The sequence below is a fragment of the Artemia franciscana genome, chromosome 4, assembly GCF_032884065.1.
Source record: "Artemia franciscana chromosome 4, ASM3288406v1, whole genome shotgun sequence".
Lineage (NCBI taxonomy): Eukaryota > Metazoa > Arthropoda > Branchiopoda > Anostraca > Artemiidae > Artemia > Artemia franciscana.
Window position 1 is genome coordinate 58,148,047 of NC_088866.1, and position 27,216 is coordinate 58,175,262.

General features: G+C 37.3%; 1 protein-coding gene across 1 annotated transcript in view; it reads left to right on the top strand.

Annotated features, from left to right (window-relative positions):
• LOC136026661 (large ribosomal subunit protein mL44-like) overlaps positions 1–20,626 on the top strand; it is a 65,756-nt gene extending 45,130 nt beyond the window's left edge. Inside the window, exon 5 of the mRNA XM_065703399.1 lies at positions 20,375–20,626. Within this exon, the coding sequence (XP_065559471.1) occupies positions 20,375–20,502 (128 nt within the window). The 3' untranslated portion in view covers positions 20,503–20,626. The remainder of the gene's footprint in view (positions 1–20,374) is intronic.
• The last annotated feature ends 6,590 nt before the right edge of the window (positions 20,627–27,216 follow it).

Genomic DNA, 27,216 nt, shown 5'->3' on the forward strand with positions numbered 1-27,216 from the left:
TGTGTCAGGAAAACAGCCCCCAGATAATTCCGCCCGAACATCTCCATATGAACAATTGGCAGAAACCGTAATACTTCCTGGCCGGCACTGATGTTTTCAATAATTTAGTATTTGTTATTAAAACATTTATAATACTCAATGCTACTACTACTACTAACAACTCAGCCAAGCACCAAACAGCCTGAGGCCATTGACAAATATGGGCTATATATTTGCACATTAGAGAGGGGGGGGGGTAAAGGATAGCGGGTCTGCATGCAAAATGTGTTAGGTACAATTATTCTGCATATTATGAAGTAAGATTGGTTTCCTGACTTCAAACTGTCGAAATTCTTTACCCCCCCCCTTATGTGCAAATATATAACCCTAATTATATATTTCCCATTTATTATGACACTTGTCTTTGTCTTGTCTTGTGCTAAGCTAAAAGAAACTAACGACTACACCGGTTTGTTCTCGATTTTCACACAGCGTAAACTTGAGTGAGGGGCGCATAATACACAAGTACCAAAATTCCTTCCCCCTACATAAAATAAGAAATACCCCACCCCCCGAGGGGGGGGGTAAGTGCCTAGAACCATGAGGACGATACTCCCTCCCCAATACTTCGCTCTTCACGCTAACGTTATTTAGAATTTTCAAAAAGCTTCCTATTGTAATTTAACGGATCTTGTGTTCAACTTGTTGTTCGTAAAGGATGGCGATACAAAGTCATAGTTTAACATAAAGAGCGAAGTATATAAGAGGGGGTTGTACGCCACTGCGCGTGTGGGCGGTTCTAGCTGACAACAAACTGAACGTAATCGATGAAATTAGGTTCTAATCCGGGTATTTAGCCTATTGATAAAATACGCTCTGACTATAACTGATCAAGGGATTTTCTACTCTTCACCATCTTGGAACGCTGCTTGGTTTACCTCGGAAATACCCCATATAACGGTTTTGGCAAATACCTCTTGAGTTTGAGAACCTAATTTGCAATTTTTAGGAGTGAAAGCGATGATGTGTTTACCACTGCGTTGTACACGAAGCAAAGTTGTTTACAACCGCCTGAGGACGTATCGGTTTGACTACTCCCACTGTGATTTTTATCTACGTTGTACGTTATTAATATCATTAATTGAATCGCCGTTAAAAAAAAAAAAAAAAAACACAAAAAAAAACAAGCATGACTGCTTTCATTTTTTTTTGCTAATTTCTAGTAATCTGTAGTTAACGAATCGTAAAGAATAACAAAAAATATAAGTAAAATTTGTGTTATCGATATTGAATCTGTTGTTTCATTTTTCTGGTCTCAAAATAGAAATGCGTATGATGGTTGCTCATGCAGTTAATTTACATTGTTGTATTTGCTGGTCTGAAAAAATTTTCACAATTCAAGAAGCTAAATTAGTTGAGATTGTGTCTCAGCTGAAAATCCTCTTAATACCTTACTCCTATATTGGTAAGATATACTACCATCTAAAAAACGTAGAATATAATTTGTTCGTCTTTAGTAAGAAGTATTCGAGAATTATCTTGCCTTAGTCTGCCTATATTCCATAATTTTCTATTATTATCAAATATTTTTGTATTTATGACAAAAATAACCCCCTGATGAAGAATATGTGCTCATGCGCTTGATCCTGTGGATGTTTCAGGGAGTAGGAGTGGGATAAAAGCAAAGAGGGCTCATACAATAGTAGCTACAAAAGTGCTGCAATACTAAGATAAGATATTTTCTGATGTTTTAAATAAGTACATGCAAGTCTCGGTGAAAGGCTTTCGACAATGGTGGTCTTCATTACGTTTTTTGCTCCTTTTCTTTTCTTTTTTGGCCTGATGCCATTTTGAGATTTTTGGCTCGTTTTTAGTTTTTAAAAAAAGTTATTACAAAATACTATGAATTTAGATCTGGAAGATAGTGATCATTTTTGAGAAAATGCTAATGGTGAACTTTGTCTAACAAGGATTGTATTTTTCACAGAGATCTGTCTTGGCTTCACTCCGATTAGGCTTTCAAGTCTTTGATCATTTTGACCTAATTTTTCGTTTGAATCGGACTGAACCTGGTCTTGGATTTATTAAAGTTAAAAAAAGTAAAACATTTAAAGTGTATTTTGTTTTCAGTAAAGTGCAAATTATGTTCTGGTCTTCAGAAGTCGCTACAACGGGCCGTAGTTCACGCTTTTCTATGTTGTAGCTACCACTGCAACCTCGGAGCAACCATGACTCAAGCAACATTTTAAAATAATAAAAATCTTGCGAAAGTTTAGTTTCAAAATTTATTCGTCTCTTACTCAGCCAAATATCAAAGCAGAAAAATTAGACAGTTAGTTTTATCCTAGTGTAGATCAGGAATGACAGAGATTTTTTAAATAATGGGAGAGACATTTGTCTGGTCTCCAAATGGGTGTCCTACTACAACGCACGACTGTGAAATACAGAATAGGGTTGACAAAGTATTTTTAGGCTTAACATAATAAATGTTGACTTGGAATATTAGAAACAGGTTTTGACAGAGGACAATAGAGCTTGTTTGTGTTATCTTTTTTTTTTCTTTATTGTACAGTCTAATTTAAAAGGAAATTGTGATTTAATACAACTATTATTTAGTTGGATTAGTTAATTAATTATTAGTTAATTAATTATTAGTTAATATGCGAGGTTTCGGCAAAGGACAACAGAACTTGTAGTTGTTATCTTTTTCTTTACTCTACATTCTAAATTAAAATGAAAGTTGCAATTTACTGCAACTATTAATTAGTTGCAAACATGCTAAGTTTTGGTATAAGAAAATAGAGCTTTTTTGTGTTATCTAGTTTTCTTTATTTTATAGCATAAATTAAAAGGAAAGTTGCAATTTATTATATCTATCAGTTAGTTGCATTAGTTAGTTGATTGTTAGTTAACATACTGGGTTCTGTGTCTCCGGCTTGACCCTTTTTTTTTATATATTGTGTGTGTTGTACAGAAGTTTAAATAAAATCTTGAATCTTGAATCTTGTCAGAGGACAACAGAGTCTATGTGTATTATTTTTCTTCTTTATTTTATAGCCTAAATTAAAACGAAATTTGCAATTTACTGCAACTATTCAGAAGTTGAATTAGTTAGTTCATTATTAGTTAATATGCTAGGTTTTGGTAGAGGACAATAGAGCTTTTTTGTGTTAACTTTTTTCTTTATTTTTGGATATAAATTAAAAGGAAAGTTGCAATTCATTACAACTATTAATTAGTTGCATTAGTTAGTTAATGATTAGTTTGCATGCTAGGTTTTGGCAGAGGACAACAGAGCTTGTATGTGTTATCTTTATCCTTTACTTTACAGTCTAAAGTAAAAGTAAAGTTGCAATTTACTGCAACTATTTGTTAGTTGCATTAGTTGGTTAATTATTAGATAATCATGCTAGGTTTTGCTAGAGGACAACAGATAGGGGAATGCCCTACAAATATGTAGAGTACCTCCATACGAGGCATGGACCAAGGGGGACCTTGTCTGTGGGAGTCCATAATAGAAACTGGGGCACCCTCTCCTGGGGCCATAAATACAGGTGGAGGAGGAAGAGGGCCTCTCAAATGTACATTCAACAGGGCCCATTGTCCAAACGTCCTATGAGTTACAAACCTCCTCCCAGTAATGGGAGGATCCTCCATAGGAAGACAACTGCGGCAGGGTGTAAGATCCAGATCTAGTGACGACGGCCTCTGTTAAGGGCTGCCTCGACCCTTTCGGGGTACTTGAAAGACTGGGGAGCTTGCGGTCAACTTTTCCCACTTGAGGAGTGGCGCCCCTTGAGGAAATTATAGCCTAGCCAACAACACAGTACTCGCACGGGATTTTAATTATTGGATGTTTTTCTGGGCTTGGTTTGTTTTGATGGGCGTTTTCGGGCTGAAAAACTCTTCATAGCTAAATTATAAACTATGGGTTGCCTCCCCGTAGTGGCATAATATTTGTAGGTATGAATATATAATGAGTTGGAGGTAATAGGCTTGGGACTGTCTGTGCAGGATTTCGACTCTTGTTGATAGAAGAGCATCGCCAAGTGCTCAAAACTATGTTGTGACCAAGATGTGCCCAGGATTGCACAAAGCCTCCAACTTACTGGAAGTCACAGGGACTTCCTGCTGTCCGGTTCTAAGCCTTCGGTCTAGACTTGAGAAGATCTGTTGGTCCCCGTCCTGCACTGGTATCCGGGATCATTGCGTTTCCTGAGGCCAAAATAATTTCAATGATTTAAAGAACATGAAAATTGGAACTTGGAATGTTACGACGTTAAAAAATGACTATCGTATCGACATTTTGACTGACGTATTCAGACGGTTTGAACTTGATTTAGTAAGAGTTTCAGAAACTCATATCCCAGGGGTTGGAAGCATGAAATTAGGTGACATAGAATTTGTTTACTCAGGTAGGAAGGATGGGGTACATAGACAGGGAGCAGGGCTCATGATGAATAAGGAAGCTGCTAAGTCTTGTTTAGGCTGGGAAGGTATTAATAATAGAATACTAATTGCTCGTTTTATGACTAAAAAGTTCAGGGTATCAGTTATAGTAGTATATGCCCCTGTTGAACCAACTGACGAAGATAGTAGTGACTCAGATGAATTTTACTTGCAGTTACAGGAGCAAATAGACAGGGTATCAGGTAGAAATATGGTGTTTTTGCTAGGAGATTTTAACTCCCAGGTTGGTAGAAATAGGGACAGATGGTATCCTAGCCTAGTTAAATTTGGTGTAGAAAAAGGAAACAGTAATGGCTACAGACTTTTACAATTTTGTAGGCATAACAACCTAGTAATAACCAATACTGGGTTTGGTTACAAAATGGCCCAGAACTTGACATGATATTTACTTGATGGTAAGACAGCAAATCTTATTGATTATGTTATTGTAAACCAAAGACTAGCAGGATCAATACAAGATACTAGGGTGCATAGGAGTGCTGTTATTGATGTTAAAAGTAAAGATCACCATCTAGTAGTGTCTAAGGTAAATTTAAAGCGGAAATTTCGGAAGGGTAGCTACCTCCCGGAAAGTTATGATGTTGGTAGACTCCAGGATGAAAAGTTGAGAGAAACCTCCCAGGTACAGTTGAATACTAAACTTGAGAGTTTAAAATTTGACAATGTGGAAGATGGATGGAATAATTTTAGAAAAACAATTTGTGAAGTTGCTGATGGTGTCTTAGGGAAGAGTGTTAAGACTGCACCTAGGAATATTAGTAAAAAGCTTTATGTTTAATAGAGAGTAGAAGGGGTTTGTACAAGAATTATCTTAGTGATAAATAATATGAAAACAAAAGAAATGTAAAGAAAGCGGAGAAAGCATTAAAATATGAACTAAGGAGATGCGAAGTGGAGGCCATGGATAAAATTGCCGAGGATCTGGAAAATACAGCTAGACGCCATAATAGTAAAATATTATACCTAGCATGTAAATAAATTGAGAGGGAGTAGTCAATCCGGACTAGTCCCAGTTAAAGATAAGAATGGAGCCACAATTAGTGATAAAGAAAGAGTTAAAGACAGATGGGCGGGACATTTTGAAAATGTGCTAAACCGAGATACAGTTGCAGGAAAAGATATAGATGAAAATGAAAAAGTTTGTGATACCTTGGATGTGAAGGAAGATTTGTTTTGTGAGGAAGAATTAGCGACAGTACTAAACGGATTAAAAAATAATAAGGCTCCAGGTGCTGATAGCGTGATAAATGAGTTTCTTAAATATGGTGGCTCTGAGGTTAGAAATAAGCTACTGAAGAATATGAATATGATGTTTGAAAAAGGGGAAGTAGCTAATGATTTTAGGAAAATGTTAATTAAACCACTGTATAAGAAAGGTGACAGCCTTTATTGTTGAAGTTGGTCTCTGTAGGTAGCAAATTACTTAGTAATATGATACTTTTTAGACTGAGAGATAGCTGTGTTGGCCTCATGCGGCTTGGCACAGCAGTGAGTTAGTAGTAGTATAAGTAGTAGTAGAGGCAGCTTTAGAGGTAGAGTTGTTTACGAAATCACAGTATTGTCTGCACAGAGTAGGCATATGTTAGCTTGAAAAAATCTCGTCAGATTAAGTAGACAAAGAGACTAAGCTAGTACTGGTTTAGGCCTACTGGTTACAGAATTTCACTTTCTTTGCCCTCCCTTACATTTTAAATTCCTATAAAGACAATTATGCAGCATTTTATGGTCAAACAAAATGTGCCAACCGCTAGATGGTGTTAGTGATATTTATTTTCGATAATGTTAGTTTAAACTCTTTAGCTTCTCATGCTCGTTGATACTCTTCCTTTTTTTTCTATACAGCAGGCTCTGGTCTAGCTACTCCGATTCGCGTAGACAGACTGTCATCCGTATTGGCAAAAGAACAGAAACTTAGTATATTTGTAAAAGCATATCTTAAATCCAAAATAGCTTGTGTCATAAAATTTACATTGTTTTCAAGGCATTTTTTTAATCAAATTGTCCCATTTCTGTGGTTTACATGCAAATTTATATATATATATATATATATACAAAAAAAAATCGTATTTCACAAGTACGGTATTTTTGTATTGCTCAAGGGGTTATATCACTGACTATGGTAGGTGAGCCCAGTGAACACAGTTTGCGGCTATAGCGCTTCTTCTTGCATTTTCAACCTTATTATCTGTCCCTCGGAACCTTCATTGACTCTCTTTGCATCCGATCCTCCCTCGTCGCCATCACTGTACAAAAGGGACTAAATATGTACTCCCTTTTAATAATCCAGTATATTTGAGACATCGAAATAAGGCAGTCTTAATTTGTCAGTATTTTATTTAACCACAAACAGATTTGCTTGTAAACATATCTTGATTGAAGCATTAACGGGTCAGCTATTCAAACTGTAAAGTGTCCTTTGGGCAGGAAAAATCTGCTGAAATCACCTCTCATTTAAGCAGAAACAGACCGCTAGACTTTTTGTATGCATTTGATTATAACTAATAAACCACTTCGTCAACCAGAAACGAAAAGCAAGTAACTAAGACTTGGCCCTAATTACTGATTATACAAGCCTACTCAAATATGTCCTTAAATTTTTTGTATTAAGTATGAAGTCAGTAAACAATACAGAATTGACGGGGAACCAAACTAATGGATAAGTAGTGTTGCTGTGCAACACAATACAGAATGCTATGGTATTTTTTCAAAAAAATTACTAAATATCTGATATAAATAAAATATTTATATATATCTAAAATATCTAATATATAAATATATATATATATATATATATACACTAGCTGTTGGGGTGGTGCCACCCCAACACCTATTTGGTGGGGGCGCTTCGCGCCCCCCAAGCCCCCCCCCCGCGCGCGCAAGTCGTTACGCGCCATATTAGTTACGCGCCATTGTAGTTGTGTCCCTGTGTCCCACCTGTGAATATAGATAGATATATATATATATATATATATTTTTAACTACGTGAAACTTGCGAATGTACAACATTCTTGGCTGTCCCATTGTCTGTGCATATAAATAGATTGTCAGGTTTACCGACTCTTGAACATGCAACATATAATTGTCCATGGGAAAAACAATCTGTATTCAGATCTATACCTCATTATTCTGATGATTGCCCTTGAGCTTTGTTGTTGGTGATTGCTAATCGAACATTCCCTGTGTCCCTGTCGTCATTTATATATCCCCCTGTGCCCCCCGGCGTCCCCGTTGTTGTTGTTTCCTTGTGTCCCGGTCGTCATTTGTGTCCCGGTGTCCCAGTCTGTAATTTCTCTTTGAGTGTCGCGGTCGTCATTTATATTCCCTGTGTCCCGGTCGTCATTTTTGTCCCGGTCGTCATTTGTGTTCCGGTGTCCCGGTCTGTAATTTCTCTTTGAGTGTCCTGGTCGTCATTTATATTCCCTGTGTCCCGGTCGTCATTTGTGTCCCGGTGCTTTGTTGATGGTGATTGCTAATCGAACATTCCTTGTGTCCCGGTCGCTTTCTCTTTGAGTGTCCCGGTCGTCATTGATATTCCCTATGTCCCGGTGTCCCGGTCGTCATTTGTGTCCCGAAGTCCCGGTGTGTAATTTCGTCAATCAACAAACATGACGTCAGTCGACACACAAACATGACGTCACTCGACACACAGACAACTTATTTTTATATATATAAGATGTCCCGGTGTCTCGGTCGTCATTTGTGTCCCGATGTCCCGGTCTGTAATTTCGTCAGTCGACAAACATGACGTCAGTCGACACACAAACATGACGTCACTCGACACACACACACACACACACACACACACACAGACAACATATTTTTATATATATAGATATATATATATATATATATATATATATATATATATATATATATATATATATATATATATATATATATATATATATATATATATATAATATCGAAAAATACCTAAATATTTGGATGATTAATGTTGCTGTTGCTCTGTAACAGAATACAGAGTTGATAAGATATCTTTCAAAAAATTTATAAAATACGTAATGCATCTAAAATATTATAAAACATAATATGAAACATAGATATAAAACATATCAAAAAATATCTAAGATTTTCTGTATGTTTAGTTTTGCTCTGATCGCAATACGGGGTTGATAGAATATATTTTAAAAAAATTGTTTGTCCCAAGCTCAGTTGGATTGAATTCGCATTTCAGAATTATAAATAAAAAAAAGAAGATTACCAGCAAAAATAATTAATTGGAAGGGGGGAATGATTACGGTATGTACCAGTGACTGGAAAAAGAGTAAAAACCAATGGTAGCGCAGTGGACTGATATCTATTTGGCAATGCGAGGCCATGTACTGGCATGTTAATAAATTGAGAGGGAGTAGTCATTCTGGACTTATCATAGTTAAAGATAGGAACAGGGCCACAATTATTGATAAGGAAAGAGCTAAAGAGAGATGGACAGAGCATTTTTAGAGTGTGCTAAAGCGGGATAGGGTTACAGGGTAAGATATTGAGGAAAATTAAAAAGTTTGTCACACCTTGAATGAGAAGGAAGATTTATTTTGTGAGGAAGAATTAGTGACATTATTAAAGGATTGAAAAAAAATAATAAAGCTCAGGCGATGATAGTTTGGTAAAAGAGTTTCTTAAATATGGCGGTTAGTAGGTCAGAAAAAAGTTACTAAAGATTATGAATATGATTTTTGAAATGGGAAAGTACCTAGTGATTTTAGGAAAATCCTAATTAAACCCTTATATAAAAAAGGCGGAAACAGTGAGTGCAGGGCCGTAATTTGCTATGGGGTAAGGCGGCAATCGCCCCTCAGTTCTTTTCTGCCCCCCCCCCCCCCGACCCCAGTTTGCCCACTGCTGAAATTTAGTTACTTCCAAATCTAGTCACAACTAAGATAAGCCTGCATAATTCAAGGATCCATAGAAACTGGTCAGTTTTTTAATATATATTTACCTTCATAGTACTATAAGTTACCTTTATATAGTACTCTAAGGTACCTTTATGGTATCAAACGGCTTTTTTAGTCTTTACTGTTATTTTCACCGGATTTGGGAAAATTGGCTCCAACTTTGCCCCCCACCCCCAGGATTTGGACGAAAGTACGCCCCTGAGTGAGTGTGGCAATTATGAAGGCATTGGACTGGTTCTTGTAGGTGGTAAATTACTTAGTATGGTGATACTCTCTAGACTTCGAAGATGCTGTTGACATAGTTTTAAGAGAAGGTTTTAGTTATAAGTGACATAGTTTTAGTTATAAGTGCGGTTATAGGAAAAGTAGAGGATGTGTTGGCCAAATTTTCACTCTCAGGTTAAAAATTGACAAGAGTCTCAGTCACCAAACACATTTAGTCCTCAGGTTTTAGGTTACGAGCAAGTGTTTGATTCAGCAGATAGAAGAGCTTAAGGAGGATCTTATCCTTGTATTATACCATATAAATACATTAAAATGGTTAGTGCTATTTACGAGAATGACACTGCTGTGATTAAGGTAGGAAATGAGGTTAGTAGCTGTTTTCGTATTAAATCAAGAGTTAAGCAGGGTTGTGTTTTATCCCCATTTATTTGAATCATTTTGAAGGATTTTGATATAAGGAGCACAGACAAGGCAATGAGAAAACACGGAATCAAATCAAACAGTTCGTGGTAACGAACTGTAGTAAGGAGCGACCCGGCTCAATAGTAAACGAAACTCTAAAAAACGTAATTTCGATGCTAAAAGATATATCAAAAGAATCGGATTTTTATGCTGATTTCAAATATATAAGTTTCATCAAGTTTAGTTATTGTCATCAAAAGTTACGAGCCTGAGAAAATTTGCCTTATTTTGGAAAATAGGGGGTAACACCCCCTAAAAGTCATAGGATCTTAACGCAAAATTACACCATCGCATTCAGCGTATCAGAGAACCCTATAGAAAAAATTTCAAGGTCCAATCTACAAAAATGTGGAATTTCGCATTTTTTGCCAGAAGACAAATCACGGGTGCGTGTTTATTTGTTTTTTTTTTTTTTTTTTTTTTTTTTTTCCCAGGGGTCATCGTATCGACCAAGTGGTCCTAGAGTGTTGCAAGAGGGCTCATTCTAACGGAAATGAAAAGTTCTAGTGCCCTTTTTAAGTGACCAAAAAAATTGGAGGGCACCTAGGCCCCCTCCCACGCTCATTTTTTTCCCAAAGTCAACGGATCAAAATTTTGAGATAGCCATTTTGTTCCGCATAGTCGAAAACCATAATAACTATGTCTTTGGGGATGACTTACCCCCCACAGTCCCTGGGGGAGGGGCTGCAAGTTACAAACTTTGACCAATGTTTACATACAGTAATGGTTACTGGGAAGTGTACCGACGTTATCAGGGGGATTTTTTTGGTTTGGGTGTGGGGTTCAGGGGAGGGGGCTATATGGGAGGATCTTTCCTTGGAGGAATATTTCATGGGGGAAGAGAAATTCAATGAAAAGGGCGCAGGACTTTCTAGCATTACTATAAAAAAAAACAATGAAAATATAAACATGAAAAAGTTTTTTTCAATTGAAAGTAAGGAGAAGCACTAAAACTTAAAAAGGAACAGAGATTATTACGCATATGAGGGGTTCTAAAAATACTTTAGCATAAAGAGCGAGGTATTTAGGAGGAGATAAACACTTCACTCTTTATGCTAAATTTTTTTTAAATAATTTCAACTATTTATTCTACGGCCTTTCTGATTCAGGGGGCATTCTTAAAGAATGGGGATAAAACAAGATTTAGTGTGAAGAGCGAGGTATTAACGAGGGGACCAACCCCCTCATATATATAATCAAAAATATAAGAATATAAAAGTTTGTTACGTAAGTTAATTCTTAAGTTACGTATTTTTTTTTACTAATAAAAACGTTCGTTAAAAATAAAAGATCTAGTTGCCTTTTTAAGTAACCGAAAAATTGGAGGGCAACAAGACCTCCTTCCCCACCCCTTATTTCTCAAAATCGTCTGATCAAAACTAAGAGAAAGTCATTTAGCCAAAAAAAGAATTAATATGCAAATTTCATTTTAATAATTTATGTACGGAGAGCCAAAATCAGTCATGCATTAATTAAAAAACTTTCAGAAATTAAATAAAAAAATCAAGTTTTTTTAAATGAAAGTAAGGAGCGACATTAAAACTTAAAACGAACAGAAATTACTCTGTATATGAAAGGGGCTTTTCCTCCTCGACACCCCGCTCCTTGCGCTAAAGTTTTATTCTTTCTCGCAACTCTACTTTTTAAAATAATAAAAAACTTTAGCGTAAGGAGCGGGGTGTCGAGGAGGAAAAGCCCCTTTCATATACGGAGTAATTTCTGTTCGTTTTAAGTTTTAATGTCGCTCCTTACTTTCATTTAAAAAAACTTGTTTTTTTTATTTAATTGGGAAAAAAGACTTTCCTGGACTTAGATTATGCTGATGATTTAGGTATCCTAGATTAAAGTGTCAGCATAATGAATAAACTCTTAAGGATTTTGCGAGTTCAGGTTGCTAGAATAGGTTTGAAAATTAATGTTAAGAAGACTAAATCGCTAAGGCTAGGAGTAAGTGAAGATGAAAAGGTGACGCTGGGTAACGAAAAGATCGGTTGGACAGCCTCACTTTCCTTAGTATTATTATTAGTAAAGACGGTGCGTGCAGTGAAAATGAGCAGGGTGTTTTTTCACAGTTGAAAAAAAGTTTGGAGAAATAGGAATATAAGTCTGCGAACAAAGATTAGAATATTGGAAGCTACTGTGGTGACAGTGGTCAAATATGGTCCTGAAGCTTTGGCGCTCCAAAAAACGGAGGAAGATTTGCTTGATGTTTTCCAGAGAAAATATCTACGGATTGTTTCGGGTACCCGATTGACTTACCGTATTTCAAACCGTAGACTATTTGAAATGGAATGGCTAGGGCACGTTCTGCGGATGAAGGATGACAGATTGTGAAAATATTGTCCTTTTTGGCCAGTTGTTTATTGTTAAATGGAAATCAGGTCGTTCTCAGTTGGAATAGGAGGAAGTTGTAAGGAAAGATTTAGGTTAAATGGGAACTTCCTTGGAGGGTGTCAAGAGTGAGACTTTGGATAGATTGGGATGGATGAGGAGTGTTTGTAGCTGTGTTGGCCTTGGGTGGCTTGGGGCTATGGTGAGCTGTTAGTAGTGGTAGTAGTAGTAGTAATGCGAGGCCCAGAGGTCGATCCCAGCTACCGCTAGGTCCGGTGACTTGCTTGCCATATGTCCCTGAAAAAAAAAGAACCAGTGACTGAAACGTTGATAATTTTTGGTGCTCTTTGTGCCAGCAATAGCTCCGGAAGATATTAATGTTGTTTTTTTTAAGAGATCCCGTTATGAATATATCAATAAAAAACAAACTTAAAAAAAATATACTTTGATCTCAAAATGCACGAAAAATAGAAAAACATTTGCTTCTGTTTCCCGCAAATATCCGATTTTTGTAAGTGCACAAATGAAAGTCTTAAGAGTTCTTAATATGAAAGATCAAGTAGATTAGTTATTATATATATCAGTTTCTCTCTGTGAGAAAAAAAAGTTATTTTGTGTTTTTGCTCAATATGGGCGTAAACTTTTTTTTTAATTTACGAGGTGGAAGTAGACCTTTTGGCTGCACTTGTGTGTGGAAAGCGATCTTGTCTGAGATACGACTCTTTACCCCACAGCTCATTTATGCTTCTTCTGTAAAACGATTACTTAGTTCTGATGTACTGTTTAAGCTAATTTGATAATGCATTCTGTCAATATAAGATTACTAACTTTATTCAGCATATAAACCATGAAATGAGAATTCATATTGTCTCTAAGGATATTAGTACAAGAGCTATTTACCGTGTCGTCATAAAAAGTTGGAATACCACTAAAAATTTTATCGCCCTGTTTTGCGGTTCACGGTGTCGACTAAAGGCTCTTTGCTGGCAAAACGTCTAAATGAATTATTGAACTGGAAACCTCATTTTTTATGCTGTGTTGAAAAAAGGGTCGTCTCTCGATTATCTTTCGTTACGTCATAAAGTTCCAAATGAAAACAGTGCTTGAGATTCTTCTTCTTCCTTTATTGTTCTTGAGTTATATTGTTTATGTGGCTGTTATTATGTGACACATCTAAATGGTTGGTGGAATTCTACGTATAAGAAGAATTTTCGCACGGATCTTTGGCCAAACAAAGTGAATCAAATAAGATAAAGTTTGTAAAATCTTTGGTGTTTTTGACGACATAGCTACTCGTAGCTCTTATTCTAGAACTAAGCGGGTCAATATTTGGATTTCATTGCAGCCAAGTCAGAAAATCCTGTTTTCATAAGTACGCTGTTGCGAACGGCAGAAGTACTTTCAAAGCTTTGTTTGACCAACTGTTGTATTCTATGTGAAGGTTCAACCAGAATAAAACCAGGGATACAGTCTAAATTTATGTCCTAACGTAGTATCACAAAATAATTCAGTCAATTTTCTTGTTCAAGACTTGTCAATCCAAATTCATTATCTTATTTGTCGATAAATGGATTCTGTATCCACGCAAACTTTGTAAAAACAATTCGAAAATTGAAGCAACAAACCATTCTAGTGTTCCACAGAGATATTTTGTTTGTTTCCATGTTATCTTGAGTGCATAAATTTAAACGCGGAAACATGTCTATCTTATTTTTTTGCAAAGTCAATTTCCATAGCTCTTGAATTTTAATAAATGCTTTCACTTTGTGAAAGACTCAATTGAGAACACTCAATTTTTTCAAAACCAAAAATGTAACCAAATATGTCAACCAAATATGTAAGTTTAAGAACAAGATTATCATCCCTAAGCATATTGCCGTCTTCATTATGATTTCCCTCGAGAAACATAGCAATTCCTTCTTTGAGTCAAGTACCCATTGAATCACTTGCACAAGCGCACTATAGCGCGATAGTCAGTGCACTTCACAATAGTACAGAAGTGACATGTAATTAGCTTGCAATGCGAGCTATGCGATATAAGAATAAGATATGCAAGCCTTGCATATCTTCACACAGTTTTGGGGACAACCTTGCTCTCAATGGACTGGTTTTAATGTAACTTTAAACTTTTGTTACTTTTGCAAAATATTGTGAAGTTGCTCACTTATAGTTTTTGATACGAGAGCACGTGAGCTGCTCTTGGAGCATGCAGCTCTCCAGAGAGCCTCTGGTGGTTTCATTTTAACTAGTGTTTGAAGATCAGTCTTGTGTCCCACCATTGATTATACACCATCAGTACAGAGCACAATGAGATTATTCCACATTATGATTTTCTCATTGAAAAATCTGTCAATTAGATGGAAAATTTCATTGGATGTGGCTCCGTCAGGAATTATTTTGCAAAATAAGATATCTTCAATTATATTAGTATTGTCAACATATGTAATTTAATGTGCGTCTTTAGCTACATCAGTAGCTTTGTCTACTTATATGGAGAATTTTGAAGAACGCATCCGAGAAACTAATTGGTCAGAAAGCTTTTCAGATATATCATCAATTCTTCTGCCAATTGTATTGACAGCAAGCGGCGTTTTTTGGAGCTGATCCGAATAAGATTGGCCAAAAGTTGTTTTGACCATATCAATAGCTGCTGGAAAAATCAAGGCTTCTGCTATTGTGTGTTTTTTTTTTACATTGCTCGATTTTGTATAACTCTAGGTATGATACTAGTAAGGCATTTGATGGAACGTGAACAGTTTTTTGTTTTAAATTTGGCTTGTTTTTAGATATCTCATCCAATTTTCTTCTTCTTTTTTTTTTAACTCTTGGGGCTTATCAACGTATTCAGAATGAATAGTTTCAAGGTGCGGTTTCAATTTGCCGGGTCTCATACTATCAGCAGCCAAGACTTCGGAACACAACGAATGCATTGGTTTTCACATTATCGTTAATAATATTAGTAAATCCGAACGATAGCTAGAATAAGTCGTATTCCCTTGTGTTGAAAAATGTAATGAAAGAAAGAGGTGATATCGGACTCCCAGATGCCATTTTGGGGATATGCCCTATAGTTTATAAGTGGCTTTGACGTTAATGAATATAAACACACAAATAAAACACAACTACAGGGTATGGTCAATGATCCCCAGGGCTTAAATGTGGCCCCTGGAGAATGTCGAGTATTCATATAAATATCATTAATTACTGACAGAACAACAAAGTGTTAAACTTTGAAACAAACAGAATACTGAAAAAGGCACTGTGCACTACAGAAAAAAAAAGAAAAAGGAGAATCCTGGAAAACATTATTCATTTGTATTCATTTTTATTATTTGTATCATTTGTATTTGTATTCATCATTCATTTGTATTATTCATTTGGTAGAAAGAATTTTTTTTTATAATTGAATCGAAATGACGAAACTGAATAATAATCTTTCGTTTCCAGCGGAATACCGTTCCATATTTTCACTTCAACGTATTCTATGATCAGAATTTCTAAGATCATCAAAGGTCAGTGCCATTTGGAGAGGGCCAGTGCGGAAGCACATAATTGTGAAGAGCCACTAATCTCCCTTTAAATATCAAAGTCCCAAGTCTCCGGCAAATGGGCATATTTATTATTTATATAGATGCCATAAATTATTTTATAGGTTTTATTACCTTTCACAGCCTAGTTGCAATATCGCTGTAAATAATTTTTTTTCAAGAGGAACGTCTGTGTACAGTTACAAGGCTAAATTACCTTATCTTAATTTCTGTCCGACTGCAAGATTGAATTTTTCGGAATAACAAAATTCACCCTGTCTGCTTGGCTACTTTTGTTGGGATTACATAACATAAGCGAAGTTTCATTATATTGTTCGTTAACTTTTCAATCTGAGTTTGTAATAAGGATGCGATGTCTTGCGTCTCGCTTTTAGAAGCCGGAAGGAGGATGCTCAGAAAAAAGGTGTCAGGGTATTATGCGTGTTTATTGGGACGATAAACTTTTATTTTAAAGGAATGATGAGGAAGATACGGGGTGGGGTGCTATGTTACAAAATGTTTAGTTGTACTATGCTCGATAAAGCACGGTTGTATTAAAAAAAAAATTATATCTCATTTTTTATGGACAAAACTTCAGCAATTATTTGAAAATCGTTCATTGGGACTAATTTTCGCGACTCCCTTTAGACTAGTCTGTGCCCCCCTGGTGAGGCGGGCCTCCCAGTTTTCAAAACGCTGTATTAAAGTTATTAACTGCTGCGGTCAAGATAAGAAATAAGGTAGGAATGCGGTAAGGTAGGAATTAAGCTGGGTTATGCCTCTATCCCCCTTTATATGAATCATTTTTATAGATTTTGTCTTAAGGAGCACAGGAAACGCAATGGGAGACCACGGAATCAAATGGGAAGGAAACAATCTTCTGGACTTAGATTATGTTGATGATCTAAGCATCCTAGGTAAAAGTTTGAGCAAAATGAATGAACTTTTAGAGGTGTTGCGAGTTCAGGGTGCTAGAATAGGTTTGAAAATTACTGTTAAGAAGACTGAGTCACTAAGGCTAGGAATAAGTGAAGAGGAAAAAGTGACGCTGGTTAACGGAAAAATTGATCAGGTGGGCAGCTTCACTTACCTTGGTAACATTATTAGTAAAGACGGTGTGAGCACTGAAGAAGTTAAAAGTAGAATATCCAAGGCTCAGGGTTAAAAGAAAATTGGAAGAATAGGAAGATAAGTCTGAAAACCAAGATTAAAATATTGGGGGTAATAGTGACGACAGTGTCACTGTACTTTCGAGTACTTTCTTTCTCCGGCTTAAGCTCCGCCGGTTCAACAGTAATGTCCTGCCCGCCCTCCTCTATGCTTCTGAAACATAGCATCTCAACCACAAACAAGAGAGGAGAATTCAGTCTTTTGGAAACATGTGCCTACGTAGACTTCTCAGCATCCACTGGACCCAAAAGGAAACGAACGAGCACTTTAGAAACATTAGAAACATCACAGGTCAACCCTCCCTCATCGAGACCATACGAAGGCATAGAGGGAGCTACCTTGGACACTTGCTATGCATGGATGATTCCAGAATGCCCAAATCTACATTTTTCTGGTTACCTGAAGGCACCCGCCGCAGAGGAAGACCCAAAAATACACTTTGTCGTACCTACAACAACGACCTGTGACACCTTCACGCCTCAATACAGCCAGAGTTGGAAGATACCGTCGCAGTAGCAAGTTTCAGAGACGACTGGAGATTCCTCTTGGGCGCCTCTGGAGGCACAGGAGGATCTAAGGTCTAAGGTAATAGTGATGACAGTGGTCAAATATTGGTATGAAGCATGGGTGCTCTGTAAAGCGAATGACGATTTGTTAGATGTTTTCCAGAGAAAGTGCCTACAGATTGTTCTGGGTACCCGGGTGACTGACCGTATTTCAAACAGTAGGCTGTAAGAAAAATTTGGTTCAATCCCGCTTTCTAGAGTTGTAATGAAAGAAAGGTTTTGGTGGCTAGGGCACGTTCTGAGGATGAAGGCTGACAGATTGCCGATGATTTTCCTTTTTGGTCAACCGTCTAGGGCTAAACGGAAAGCAGGTCGTCCTCGTCTGGGTTGGGAGGATGCCCTGAAGAAAGATGTAAAGAAAATGGGAACTTCCTGGAAGGGTGTCAAGAAGGAGGCTTTGAATAGATTCGGATGGAGAAGGAGCGTGCGCAGCTATGTTGGCCTCGGGTTGCTTGGTGTTGCGATGAGTTGTTAGTAGTAGTAGTAATGGTAATACTTCTTTTCATGAGTTGGATATTACCCTGTTAGTATAGTGGATTGACTCGGGCCTTGAGATTCAAGAAACTGCGATTCCATCTAGTCTATCATATCGGGCTTTGCCCTTTCGGAGCGTCTTCGACCCTGAAGGTAAATATAGCCAAGAAACTGTTACAATTTTGCCGTGTAGTTTTCTCTTTGGATGGCTTTGTGCTAATGTTAAATTTACAGAACTTACAAGTGGTTGGTCAGTCGCTGAAAGCTGATATGAAGAGGGCACATGGTGGACAGATGTCATAAAGGCGTTGGGAAGGACGAAGGACAGACAGAAACGCGAAAACCAAAACCCCGGAAAACCCACAGATTTGTTGTTGGTAAACTTGATCCCACAAAAAAAAAGAAATAAATGAAAAATCTTATGATTCGAACCAACAAAGAAAATTAAAGGGATTCTGTTTTCAAATGAGGACTTATTTATATTGCAATATTAAATCTCTTTCTTGGATTGGGTGTATCTCCTGCCAGTACAGTGGGTTGATTCGGTACTGGAGATTCTAAAAACTGCGATTCCATCATGTCTGTCGCATCGGGCCTTCGCCCTGTCGGAGTGGTTTCCAACCTGAAAGCAAATATTGCCAAGAAACTGTTACGGCTTTGCTCTGCCGTTTTGTCTTTGGTTTGCTTGTTGTACTGTGAGATTCTGATGAGTAGTAAGGGCACTGGGCTTTGCAAGTGGTTGCTGAGTCACTGCAAGCTGATATGGGAAGGACACAGGGGTAGACATATGGAAAGGTGCAGGGGAAGACGAAGGAGAGACAGAGACGCGAAAACCAAAGCCCAGGAAAAACCCACAGAGTTGCCGCTGGTATTCTTTATCCCATAAAAAAAATTAAAAACCTTAGATTTGAATCAACAAAAGGTAGTTTTTTTCAACACAAAAGGGTTTTGTTTTCAAACGAGAACTTATTCATATTGTATTTTATTGTATTTTTGTCTTTTTACGCTAAAGTTGTTTACTGTTAGCTCTTTACGCTAAAGTATTTTACTGTTTTAAAAAGGAGAGTTAAGAGAAAGAGTCAAACTTTAGCGTAAAGAGCGGGGCGTTGAGGAGGAAAAGTCCTTTTCATATGCGGAGTAATTTCTGTTCGTTTTAAGTTGTTTTTTTTTTTTTTTGTCGCTCCTTACTTTCAGTTAAAAAAAAACTTGTTTTTTTTTATTTAATAAAAATAAAGATCAAAGAGCTAGTAAAAGATTCCGTGCACATTCCAAAGTTTGGTAATGCAGTGTCTAAGTGAAAACCTCGATCTGTCAGTGCACGCTCGTGGTTCTATATACATAGAAGATCCCCTTGCTCCATAATCATACTCACATTGGTTAGATAATTACATAGCATAAAAAATTTTCGTTAGAAGTTTGGCAAAATACTTAATACAAAACATCATTCCATGAAAAGATAATAATAATTCCACAAGTAACATATTAAGGAAATAATATATACTTTTGACTGGTGATTTTGATGGTAGGGCTATCGGGGAAGGGATGAAAGTTTTTAGGATACGCAGCGAACTGGTTTTATACGTGTTTTAAACATATTCAGGAAAATCAGGGGACAATAACTCAGATAAGAATGGACTAGCGCAAAATATACTGACCATTGCATGAAAAGGTCAAATGCTTGACCTTGAAATAAATTTTGAAATAAATATTTGAAATAAATTTCAAATGCTGCAATGTTCCAACATTTAGATGTAACAATACAATATACTTTTGACTGGTGATTTTGATGGTAGGGCTATCGGGGAAGGGATGAAAGTTTTTAGGATACGCAGCGAACTGGTTTTATACGTGTTTTAAACATATTCAGGAAAATCAGGGGACAATAACTCAGATAAGAATGGACTAGTGCAAAATATACTGACCATTGCATGAAAAGGTAGAATAAATTTCAAATGCTGCAATGTTCCAACATTTCTTCCCAACTTCAATAACTCCAGTTATTGGAGTTCCAGATTCTACAAAGAAGGCTCTTAAGTGGCAAACAGAGGAGAGCATAATTCCTTCAACTTCAACTTCTTCCCAACTTCATCCGCAATTTAGCAGTGTGTTCCTTCCAACTCATATTCTGTTCAACTAGCAAATATCTCATTGTAGATGTAGATCCTAAATAAGTAGATTCATTTGTGCTACTGTAAGATGGTGGCGGAATCTATTTTGTGTATTCAAGCATTGCTCTAGTTAAACTTTTTTTTTCTAGGATTTGGAGAAACCCCTGAAATTGCCGAGACTATGTCTGCACATGATGCTCTAAGAAAAATGTATGGCCTAGAAGAGAAAATGTTGCCTCTCCCTTTTGGTAAAAAGGCAGAACGTCTAGTTTTGTAGTTTTTTAATGTTATGTATAAAATTGTTTACGGTCTTTTAATTTTCAAGTGCTGTCAGATTTTTTGTGTTTGGCTAAAAAAGAAATTTTCTGAGAATATACTAAATTCGCTATTGAGCATTTCAATTGCTATTGTCTTTCATCTTGTTTAGCATCACAAGTTTAAAGGAGGCATTGGTTCAATTTACTTATATTTTAGTTTCTTTCTTTACCGTGAAAATTAGGCTTAAAGTTAAGTTGGGACTTGGGAGTAGAAAAAGGAAGTTAGGTAGACTCCCAAGGTCCCAAGTCCCAATTATGAAGCCATGATTTTTAAGGGCTTGAATTTTCCTGGCCCATTTTGCCTTCTTAGCTCATTGTGTGGCTTAACTAGAGTCAAAACACCATCGAATATCATAATTGACACTAAGTTTTGGATGTAGCTAACTTGAAGATTTTGTAGTGTTAGGGATTTTGCAGTGTTAGGACTCGCCTTTAAATCCCAATAAATTCCTATATTTTAATGCACTCCTATAAAATGCCTATATTTTGGCTAAAATCCTATTATTCCTATATTTTTGGCTGAAGAGCACTAAGAACATTGCTCATGATTTGCAATTTTCTGTCTTTTGGTGTAGATTGATAATTAATTACAACTGTTGAGCTGTTTGAACTTAACTAATGCTTTGTGTTGGGCTTAGTAAGCTGCTTCTGCCTGGGCTATGCTGTTGTGTTGACTTAGTAGCCTATGTTTTGTTTTTTGTCATGTTGGGCCTGTCCGAAATGAGCGAAGATCAGTATATAGGCTAGCAGTCTCTGCTTAATGAGACTGGAGTTCTTGCGACTTATGTGTTTCCTGGCTGAACGCTGGCTGGTTGATGTGAATACGGCCCAGTTATTCAAATGGGCTATTCTAAGATAGTTGCTAATCGAGGGAAGTATAATAGACGTGCACTGGGTAGGCTATAGCAGTGCTTCCCAACCTTTTTTGGTCCGCGTACCCCTAGTCAAGGCCCAAAAAGTTTGCGTACCCCTTTCTTGAGAATCGTTGTTTTACTTTTTTCTTAACTAAAATCAGATTTTCAAAAACACGAGATTTATTGTCCAATATGACGGTGCTTAAATGTACGTACAAAATCAATGAGAAACTTGAGGCTGCTTTTTTGCTAAAATATTATCAAATCTTGGCTCGATGTCACTAACGGCAATTATAAGGTCATTTTGTACACTCAGTCTGTTTCTGTGTTTGGTTTTGATCAATGACATTGCCGAAAATGACACTTCACAAAGGTAAGTGGATCCGAATGGTAACAAAGCAGACATGGCGATTTCACTTAGTTCCTTGTATTCTCCTTTCACCTCCAGCCAAAACTGGGAAACAGTTACATTTTGGAATTTCAGTTCTAAGGCGCGATCACTGGCAAGTTCGATCAGATTCTCTGTAAGCTTGTCACTAAGACCGGAGCTTGAGGTCACGTCTTCAACAAATGGATTTTGGATCCAATCCTGCGTTCTATCTTGGTTCATAATCGATGGGAAATATGACACAAGTTCATCTCGCAACTTTGTCAGATGCTCCCGAATACAATCACAGATTGTGTTGAGGTTATCAATTTCACTATCGTCCGCAAACTTGTCAAGGGCCGGGAAGACACTAACGCTGTTTCTTTGAACCTTTTTAAGCCAGAACTCCAATTTCCTGATGAAAGCACACATCTTCGAATTCAGGGAGAGTTCGTCCGTCCGGAAACCTTGCATTGACAGATTCAAGTCATTCAGTTTGTCGAAAATATCCGCAAGATAGGCCAGCCTGCAGACCCAGTCCTGGTTTTCAAAAAGCGAACTGAATGCAAATTTTTGCTCCAGAAGAAACATATGAACTTCTTGTCGAAGCTCGAAAAGTCCGTTTAAAATCTTCCCACGAGACAACCAGCGAACTTCTGTGTGCAGAAGTAAATGTTGATGTTCTGAACCCATCTCTTGGCACAGCAACTTGAACATTCTTGAGTTCAGTGGTCGGGCTCTGATGAAGTTGATTATTTTTACAGCCTCGTTGAGGGTCTCGTGCAGATGTGCGTTCATCCTTTTCGATGCAAGAGCTTGCCTGTGAATGATGCAGTGCAACCACTTCACCTTTGGATTTTTCTTCCTTATCCAGGCCATGAGCCCATTATTCTTCCCTGTTAGGGCGGCAGCTCCATCACTGCAAACTGATAGACACCAGTCCCACAAGATGCCCCCTTCTGCGAAGAATTTGTCAATCACCTTGAATAGTTCTTCTCCTGTTGTTCTTGACTGTAGGTTTTGACAAAACAGAGTATTTTCTCTTATGTCAGAACAATCTTGATATCGAACAAAGACGATCACCTGGGCTTCACCTGACACATCCGTGCTTTCGTCAAGCTGTAACGCAAACATCTTCGTCAACTTTATTTGCTCAATAACCTGCATGACAATATCGCTTGCAATGTCTTCTATCCTTCTTGAAATGGTATTGTTCGACACAGGTATAGACTGAAGGGCAGTAGCACTTTTCGTGTCAAACATTCTTTCACTGACTTTCACTAGTGCTGGTAATATCAGACATTCGGCGATGGTGTGCGGTTTTTTCTGTTTCGCAACTAAATATGAAACAGCATACGAAGCCCGGAGAGCCTTTGAAGAAACTGATGCCACTTTTGCAATTTCCAAACAGTTACTAGCGAATGCTTCTTGTTTATGCTTGAAAAACTCTATGGGCTTACCGACATGAGAAGGGTGCACAGTACTGAGATGCCGGTTCATATGCGCAGGTTTCATGGAACTGTTGGCCAAGACTTGACCACAAAGAACGCACTGTGCATTCACTGGATCAGACTTTGTCGCACTAAATCCGAGCCCTAGGTATTCTGACAAATATCGACGCACTTTGACCGATGATTCGTCATATTTCTTCTTCTTAGGTGCAGGTTCAGAGTTTTGGGTACCATCATTCGGCTTCTTGTTATTCCTGATCAGGAATCTATCCATCTTTGTTTGCAACCACAATTCACGAACTTCGTGTTTCAACAGATGACAAGATACTGAACTCGCTGAGTTTAAATCGAGACCTTACGGCTATGGAGAAAAATTAGCATCGAGACCTTACGGCTATGGAGAAAAATTAGCGGGTTACTGAAAGCGAAAGTTTTGAAAATGAGTCTGAAATTACGTACAATGGGTTATGTTATCTGATTTTGAGGGAAATGTTGGAACTGAGTCAGAAACAAGTTTTAAAGATGTAGACTAAATTAATTTTGGGACCCTCGCGTACCCCCTGCGAGGGTTTCGCGTACTCCCTGGGGTACGCGTACCACCGGTTGGGAACCACTGGGCTATAGGCTACACTCTGTGATCAATCTGTCCTTTATCTATCTGGTCTTTATCCCCTTCTAAAGAAAAATGATGTTAATCAGATTCGGACTTTTTATTTCAGATATTGTAAATTTGTACTTTATCTCCCCCCTTGGTATAGCAATGGTAAGATAATTCGTAAGTTTGATGTCCCTGATAGAAGTGCAAAGTTGGCCCTCCTGCATGGAAGGTTGTCGGAATCAGTTTTTTATCGTTTATCGCTTCATCATCCTTTGGTCCGTCTGTTCGGTTAATCTCATTGTAGCATAGTGTTTTTATGGCACTTGGTATTAACCAAGTGAATTTAGCAATCGCAAATTCTGTCTGTCTGTCGGTCCTGGTTTTGCTACTTTAGGCACTTCCAGGTAAGCTAGGACGATGAAATTTGGCATTCATATCAGGAACTGGACCAGATTAAATTAGAAATAGTCGTTTTCCCGATTTGACCATCTGGGGGGGGGGTGTTAGTGGGGGGCCCGTTAATTCAGAAAAAATGGAAAAATGAAGTATTTTTAACTTACGAACGGTTGATCAGATCTTAATGAAATTTGATGTTTGGAAGGATATCGTGTCTCAGAGCTGTTATTTTAAATCCCAACCGGATCTGGTGATATTGGGGGAGTTTTGGGGGGGAACCTAAAATCTTGGAAAACACTTAGAGTGGAGGGATTGGGCTGAAACTTGGTGGGAAAAATAAGCACAAGTCCTAGATACATGATTGACATAAACAGAACGGATCCGCTCTCTTTGGAATAGTTGGGAGGGGCAGGGGGTGATTCTGAAGAGTTAGAAAAATGAGGTATTTTTAACTTACGAACGGGGATCGGATCTCAATGAAATTTGATATTTAGAAGGATATCGTGTCCCAAAGCTCTTATTTTAAATCCCGGCCGGATCTGGAGACATTAGGGGGAGTTTGGGGTGACCTAAAATCATGGAAAACGCTTAGATTGGAGGGTTTGGGCTGAAACTTGGTGGGAAAAATAAGCACAAGTCCTAGATACATGATTGACATAACCAGAACGGATCCGATCTCTTGTGGGTAGTTTGTGGGCGGGGGTTGATTCTGAAAAATTAGAAAAATGAGGTATTTTTAACTTACGAACGGGTGATCGGATCTCAATGAAATTTGATATTTAGAAGGATATGGTGTCTAAAAGCTCTTATTTTGAATCCCGACCGGATCTGGTGACATTGGGGGGAATTTGGGGGGACCTAAAATCATAAAAACGCTTAGATTGGAGGGATCGGGATGAAACTTGGTAATTTATGTGACCAGGCATCTCACGCCATCTACCATAGATCTGATCCCGAGGACTTCCGAATCCTATATTTGGCCTATATTTGGGCCCGGGAAATCCTATAAAAATAGGACAGAGCCTATAATTTGAAACGAACCGACCTGTCCGAACCCTGGATTTTGTTTCTTCACTCATGATTACTTTTTCTTTAGATTTTGTTTTACTTAGTTCAACTATTTCTAGGCTTTCTTGTCTTTTGTGTTTTTGAGATCTTTTTCTCTACTTTATTTTTTTTTTTACCATTTGTCAGGCAATGATTTTTGGATTAGTGACAACTTTGATTTCCTTATTTGCCGTTTTCCTCCCAAAGTATATAGTTTTATTCTTCAAGCACAGTTGCGTGGGTCAGTCCCAGGCTGTAAACTTTTTGGGGGCTTGTAATTAAACAACAAATAGCTTCTTAATAAAGTTTGCCAAACAGCTACCCTACATACGATCCAACGGTAATCACAAGCAAACTGTCTGGATTGACTATTTCCGTTTCTTTATCTTTAACTACTGAGAGAAAATCAACTTTTCTTCCTCTTGTTAAACTTGTCTTTGGCGCAGTTGTCTTTGGGAACCAACAGATTGTTTATATTCAAGTTTGTATGGGCGAAAAGCGTTGCTAAATTTAACTAGTTCGTTTTTCTCATCACGGTTTTACACGGAGGCATAGACGAAAATATGGCGTGCTTTTACCTTGGTACTTTACTCGTTTGTTCACTTTGCCATATTTTTAGTAAAACAAATGTGTGTGATTAAGTTAACTTACAAATTAGCGAGATAAGTAATGTTTGCAAAATTAATAAAGCACAATGTTTGTGCTTCCGGGATGAAATATTTTCGTAAAAAATCCAAATTTCGTTTTGGCTTCAGACCATTTTAAATGTTTGTGTACGAAATATTCGTTCTTTCCGATAAAAATTTGCTACTTGAATAATTGTCAGTTGCCAACACAAAACGGCTTGCTACCATATAAAAAAAAGTAACGGCAAATAATTACATTTTGTTTCTATTTTAATATTAATTTTACACAAGATAATCAGCTTACTTTTTATAATTGTTTAATTAGCTGTATGAAAGTGGTTTAAAATCGCTTTTGCGGTTCATCTGATCAAGTGAGAAAGTGCAATATGCAGAAAAATACACCATGTGGGATTGTTGACCTACTATCGTTAGCTGGCTGGTATTTAACTTATTAAAAGTACCCATTATTAACAATACTAACAAAATTATTGTAATAAAGCGTGATTACTTAATGGAGTGTCAATTATGAAAGAGGAGGGACAATAGCTCCCTTGATTTTTGTCCTTATCCACATCAATGAACAAGGTGCTGATTTGCGTAGAGTTGATGAGAATGTTATTCTTTATTAATTAATTTTAAAAAAGTATTTGTACAATGAATATCTTTTCCATTACCTTTCCGAATTCCCCCCCCCCCCCGAGCAAATTTGTTCTTTCATAAATACACGATAATTGTGATTGTTCCAGTAAACAATTTTTAGACAGACTTAAAATGCAAAAATTTCAATAATCTGTTGAAAATTCGGCATATTCAACAAAATGTAATCCATGTTTCATTTTCATCAACATCCACTCTCCATTATTCTCTTTTTGTGATGAAAAGTTCCTGCAAAATTTCAATGGGCGTACATTAGAACGCCCGGCGCATTCCTCCCCCCCCCCCAGAAAATTCCGTCTGGAAAAGTATACCCACATGAGAAATTAAGCAGCCAGAGGGAAATTAGGACAAATAAAAAGAATGAAGAAAAGAAAGGATTCTGGAATATTCGAACCATATTCCAAAATACATATAGAATATATGCTGCAGAGCCGAGATTCCCAACGTGGGTGCAGGCCCCACTGGTGGGGCATGGGAAAATTTTGGGGAGCTACAAGAAGTAAGTGCACCCTTTGGCTGACTATACCTTTAAGTTTTGATTCTGAAAAAAATTTACGTGAATGGCGTTACATTTATCTGTGTTTAAAGATTAAAAAAGATGTGTAGCTTTGCAAGAACGTCATGCATTGCATAAAAGGTGTTTTATACAGACAATCTTTTTAAATTTGCATAAAATAT